The following is a 6061-nucleotide window of genomic DNA, read 5'->3' as shown; positions in this document are numbered from 1 at the left end:
CCATTAGATCTGTTGGATTTGTCTGATTGGACAATTCAAATATTTTCCTGGGTTTGTCATGAATTTATCAGGTTTCCTCACCAGACTTAGCACCTGTGACAAGCTTAGTCTGTCTCTAAATTATTTAAATACAAAGTGATTGAAGCTTTAGATACGACAACAGAAGATTATACAAAACTCAAAAAAACTGATAAATATTTCCAAGGAAATAAAACCTCCGAGACATGACCATTCATGCACAGTATTCATAGAGATACAGAGAAATTTCAAATTTTACATTCTAGTCCTCCTCGGCCAAAACCCAGCGTAAATCTATCAAAAATCCCCTTCTACTAATTAAAAACTTACATAAATATGTATTCATCCAACAATCAGATCCTAAATCAATGGATCAAATCTGCTTAATCCCAGATGATATCTAATATGCATGATATTCTCCTCAAGAATCTCAACTAAACCTAAATACTTGAATTAATTACAAGATAATTTAAATCCCTGATTTTTTATGAAACCAGCTCACAAAAAGATAGAAAGGAGAGATAAACACCTTAGAATTCAGCCTCTTCGAGGGGGCAACCTCCTTTACATCACACAAATGAACAATTCTTGGATGATACAAATGAGAAGACCTCCTTTCTATATATAGGAGTCTAGGGGGTCATAACATAATCAGAGCCGACATAACAATAATAATGTAAAGGCATAATAATAACAATAGTTGGCTTCTATGGGGCACAATAATAACAATAAGGGGACTACATGGGGACAAAAATATAATAAGGGGGTTGTACTAATAACAATAAGGGGTTACACTAGTACTATAGGGGCATAACATGCCCCTCTCCTTCAAAAAGTGTGGTCCTCAACACTTGAGTAGTTCTTGATGCTTTTGTATAAAATTATTGTCATCCCCTGTGGAATATTTAGTGGGTAAGTTCTTCCACTTCATGAGATACTCTGAAATTGATCAATTTCGTAGCTTTCGGGTTCTTGTTTTCGTGACTGCTCCAGGTTCCAATATGGTTTTTCCTTCCTCTTTAATTTTTGGCAATATTGTTTGAATTGGGATATTCTGCAACTTTTGAATGAGTGGCCACACTTCTTTGTCCTTCTTCCATTCATCCCTTGCTTCGTTTATCCAATCTAGTTGGATAATAGAAATAGCACAAAATAATGCTTCCACATCCTTTCTTGAGAGTGCATCTACAACAAAAAATTTCTTCCCTTTTATGTAGATGATGTCAAAGTCATAACCCAACATATTTTTGACCCATTTTTCTGTTCTTATAACTATATTATTTGTTCTAAAAAGTATTTAAGGCTATCATGATCCATTTTTACCTTTAAGTGTCTTCCCATTGGGTAAGGTCGCCATTTCTTAAGTGCATGTAGTATTGCCAAAATTTCCTTCCCATAAATAGCTTACTCGAGATGTAGTTGTAAAAATACCCAATCACCTACATCAAAACATTTTTCACTGCAATGTTGATCTACCTATTGTTTCCTTTGATTCTGCACCAAAGTGACATTGTACTTTAAAAGTTGGAGAACTTGTTGTTGATGCTCGATGTGATCTTTCACTGCTTGAACCTTTTTCTTCTTGATATGTCCTTTTATCTTTAGAGTTTGAGGAGTGGTAATTTCTTCCAATCCTTTACAATATATGGTCGGATTCATTTCTTGATGCTCGATGTCATCTTTCACTTCTTGAAATTTTTTCTTCTTGATATGTCCTTCTATCCTGATAGTTTGAGGAGTGGTAATTCCGGCCAATGCATTGCAAGATATGGTTAGATTCATTTCTTCTTTCTTGATGTGATCTTTCACTTCTTGAACCTTTTTCTTCTTGATATGTCCTTCTATCTTGAGAGTTTGAGGAGTGGCAATTCTTGTTAATGCTTTACAAGATATGGTCGGATTCATTTCTTCTTTCTTTGGGGTTGGGTCCTGGCGTATATCCTCTTCTTTTGATGTTTCTTGATCCTCTTCTTCCTCCTCTTCATACTCTATGTAAAATAATTTCTTCTCAGCACACTTATGACCTTTAGTGGATTTGCTATCACAATTGTAACAAAGCCCTTTTTATTTTTTTTCTTCCAATTGTTGTGGTGTAACTTTGTAGGTTGTGGAAGGCTAGGAGAAACAACACTTCCATATTCATAGTTGTGAGGGTTAGAATTCCTTGTTGTCATAATTTTTCTTTCCACTTTGTAACAAAGCCTGTTTTCTCTTTTTTCTTCCAAATGTTGTGGTGTTGCTCTTTGTATTATTATAATGTGCTATAATTTCCTCTGTGAAAATTGACCACATAACAATCTGTTTACAAGAACAAAGCCCTTTATACCATAAAAATTGATCTTGTTCTACATATGAAGATGCAATACATACCTTTTGTAATAGTTGTACACCATGTAGATCAAAATATTTCTCCATCTATAGTATCCAATTTACCGGATCATTGCCATCAAACTTCCCCATCTCGCTTTTTCTTGATTTTAGGAACTCGATCTTGAAGCAACTGTAACTCTGTACTTTCAGATCTTTAAGTTCTAAAATTGTGACCTGCAATAGCCCTCTACGTCCTCTTTCCAATTCCACCAGTGTGATCAAATTTAGATTCTCCAAGAAAGAGTTATGCACAATCTCCCAAGATGACCTGATTATATACCTTTTCAGAAGAGTGAAATTGTATGAAGTTTCAAGTGTCACTGTTTTGACCTTAGGATCAGAAAACTATAAACAGGAAACTACAGTTTGTCCTCTTTCTGTAACTTCTTACGAAATTTCAATCTAATGCTCAAAACAAAAGTTATGACTCTTTTCCCCAAGTCACCTATTTGAAATGTAATTCGAGAGTCTGCAAAAGGGCCAACTTCCTCAAATCATATCTCCACAAATATAGCACAAAAATTTCTAAAATTCGGACCCGAGATTTAGAATGATTTCAACCCAAATGGGGTTTTTTTTTAGTGTCTGAAACGTTGCAGAAAAATGTTATAGTAAAAATTCCACAATGACCTCTTTGGAGCAGCGAAACGCTAGAATTCAAAGCTCTGATACCAAATGTTATGAAACCAACTCACAAAAGATAGAGAAGAGAGATAAACACCTTAGAATTCAACCTTCTTGAGGGGGCAACCTCCTTTACATCACACAAATGAACAATTCTTGTATGATACAGATGACAAGACCTCCTTTCTATATATAGGAGTTTAAGGGGTCATAATATAATCAGAGAAGACATAACAATAATAATGTAAGGGCACAATAATAACAATAGTGGGCTTCTATGATATTCTTAACCATGGAGATTCAACTGATTGATTCCCAAATCTAACAACTTTGCTACTTTACTGGAGCGGGAATGAGCTAGGGTTCTGAGGAAAAAACCCTCGTCGGCGCCGACGGTACTGCGGATCGCGCTCAAGCACTGAAGAAGAATCTTTGTAGTGCGACAAAGCTGCAGGGGTTCAGCGGAGTGCAATGGAACCTCCTCAGGGGGGGGTGTCAGAGCCCTCCCCTTCACTGCAAGATCCTGAGCAAGCGGTCATTTTCAGATCGGTAGATTAGGAGATACTAAGCAGAGGAAAAAAGCAACAAGTTAATGATAAAGAGAATGGAAATCGAAAAAACAAAGGCAGCAATCCACAAGAAGACAAAGAAACGCAAGACGAAGGCCCGAAAATATCCTCATCAACGTGCCGACCCATTGCCAAAGAACGACCACGAATAGAGCTGCCGGGAGACAAGGTTGATAGAAGAATAGAGTACATGAAAGATCATGCCCTCATTGGAAAGTTCATAGGGTTTTGGCCGACTGAGAGAGCTTTATATGGCTGGATTGAGGCGAAATGGAAACCCAAAGGAGATGTAACTCTCCAGCTGGGGCCGAAGGGCTTTTTCACCGCAATCTTTTTCTGCTTAGAGGACAAGTATAGGATCCTGGGAGCAAGGCCTTACTTCTTCAACTCAGCGGGCTTATATCTGAGGGAATGGATTCCAAGATTCAACCCAGACAAGGAAGATCTCACTTGGGCATCAGTATGGATCAGATTGTACTCTCTTCATGATGAATACTGGGATGAAGATCTTCTCAAGCGCATAGGAAATGGAGTGGGAGAATACATCAGAGCTGCAGAAGAAACCAAATCCCGTAAGTATATCTCCTACGCTCGAATATGTGTTTTTATTCGCTTGAATGAAGCTTTACCAGAGTCAGTAACTCTTGCCCACTGAGACGAGGAGTGGATCCAGCCTCTCGACTATGAACACGTGCCCTTTCGGTGTAGAAAATGCCATGCTCTAGGGCATCTCTTTAGGGATTGCCCTCAAAATATCAAAGCCAACTCCTCTGATCCTTCTGAAACCACTACCCAAGATGGTTTTACCAAAGTCCAAAGTCGGAAGCGCTCGCATAAAAAGCCTCAGAATGGGTCCAAACCCCAAAACCCATCATCTAAGAACAGCTTTGAAATTCTAGCCCAAACCTCAGATGAACAACCCCTGTCTTCTGAGACCATCCATGAACGCCCTTCCTCTTCATCCAATCCCCCTCCATCTGACCCCCCTCCTAAATCTCGGCCTCCCATCATTATCCCGACCATCCTCAGCTGGAATCAGAAAGATACAGTGGAAGGGCACAAGGAAATGGATGTAGATGGAAAGGTAGACCTCCCTCGGGATTCAGAAATCAATCAAGAGGAAAGCAGTCAAGTGCAAAAAATGGATGAAGAGCCAGAAAGTATAGATCTACATGGTCTGGATATTCTGGAACTAGAACTAGCCTGAAAAAAGAGAGCATATGACACTATATTTGAGACCCAACTAAATAAGCTCAAAGTGGTCATCTCAAGAGCCTACCACCAACATCAATTAGGGATACAACCAGGAAGTAATTGGGACAGCAGCCTGCGTCCAAAGGATTCCAAAAAGAGAGGAAGGAAAACAGATCTCCAGAGAACAATCGAGATTGGGAAAATCCTGGTGGATTCAGGCAGATATTCGAAGTTAACGAAGTACTACAGGCCCTCCAATATTAGTTAGCCATGAAGCTTGTATCCTGGAACTTAAGAGGGCTCAACAGCCCCAGAAAACTCAGGATGTTAAAAAATATGATCAAAATGGAAAAACCGCAGATGTGCTTTCTCCAGGAAACTAAATGCAATAGTTCTACTCTGGGTAACATTCTCTCAAAAGCATGGCCAGGGTGTAGATCAGTTGTTGTAGACGCCTCGGGAGCCTCAGGGGGGCTTGCTATAGTGTGGAATACCCAAGCGGTAACTCTCACTGATTTTCATGCCTCTCATCATCTCATACAGGCGGCCTTTCATATTCTGGGTACCAATATTCATGGTAACTTATCTAACGTCTATTTTCCGCAAGACACAGGAAGCAAAATCGCGCTCCTTGAAACTATAGAAGCGCTGAGCATAAACAGAAGGCATCCATTATGGATTGTGGCAGGGGATTTTAACATGATAACCAAAATCGAGGAAAAGATAGGAGGGAGAACCAGAATGGAACCAGAAGTTTCTCGCTTCAAGGACTTCATCCAAAATGCCTCCCTCATAGACATGTCGTTCTGCAATGGCACCTTCACCTGGAGCAATCGCAGAGCTGGCAAGCATCAAATTGCATCTAAATTGGATCGCTTTCTCCTCTCAGACAATGCGGTGCATCTTGGAGGAGATTTCTCGGCTGCAATTCTTGCGCACACCGGTTCGGATCACTGGCCGATTGTTCTACAATGGCAGAGACCAGGGGATTTGAAAAAAAGACCCTTCCAATTTGAGGGGTTCTGGCTCACACACCATGCATTCAAGGACTTCATCAAAATAGTATGGGCCTCTTTCATCCCTCCAGAAGGAACAAAAATGTATCAGTTCCAACAGAAGCTACGATTTCTGAAAAGTCACCTGAAAAGATGGAATAGGGAGACCTTTGGAAATATATTTAAGGCGCAACAGGAGCTACATCAGGAACTGGTGGATCTCCAACAGAAAATAATCACAGAAGGGCACACGGAGGCAACCCTGGATCAGGAACGACACATTCAAAATCA

General features: G+C 39.7%; 1 protein-coding gene across 1 annotated transcript; it reads left to right on the top strand.

The window, feature by feature from the left end:
• Positions 1-3771: 3771 nt before the first annotated feature.
• Positions 3772-4236, top strand: LOC149167259 (uncharacterized). The gene has a single exon (XM_089430426.1). The coding sequence runs from the start codon at positions 3772-3774 to the stop codon at positions 4234-4236; it is 465 nt and encodes a 154-aa protein (XP_089286552.1).
• Positions 4237-6061: the final 1825 nt, after the last annotated feature.

Source organism: Pinus tabuliformis, chromosome 5_1 (assembly GCF_031772625.1).
Source record: "Pinus tabuliformis cultivar Carrire ecotype Pingquan chromosome 5_1, CPIR1, whole genome shotgun sequence".
NCBI lineage: Eukaryota > Viridiplantae > Streptophyta > Pinopsida > Pinales > Pinaceae > Pinus > Pinus tabuliformis.
Note: the sequence above shows the minus strand (reverse complement) of the source record. Positions and strands in the feature narration are given on the sequence as shown.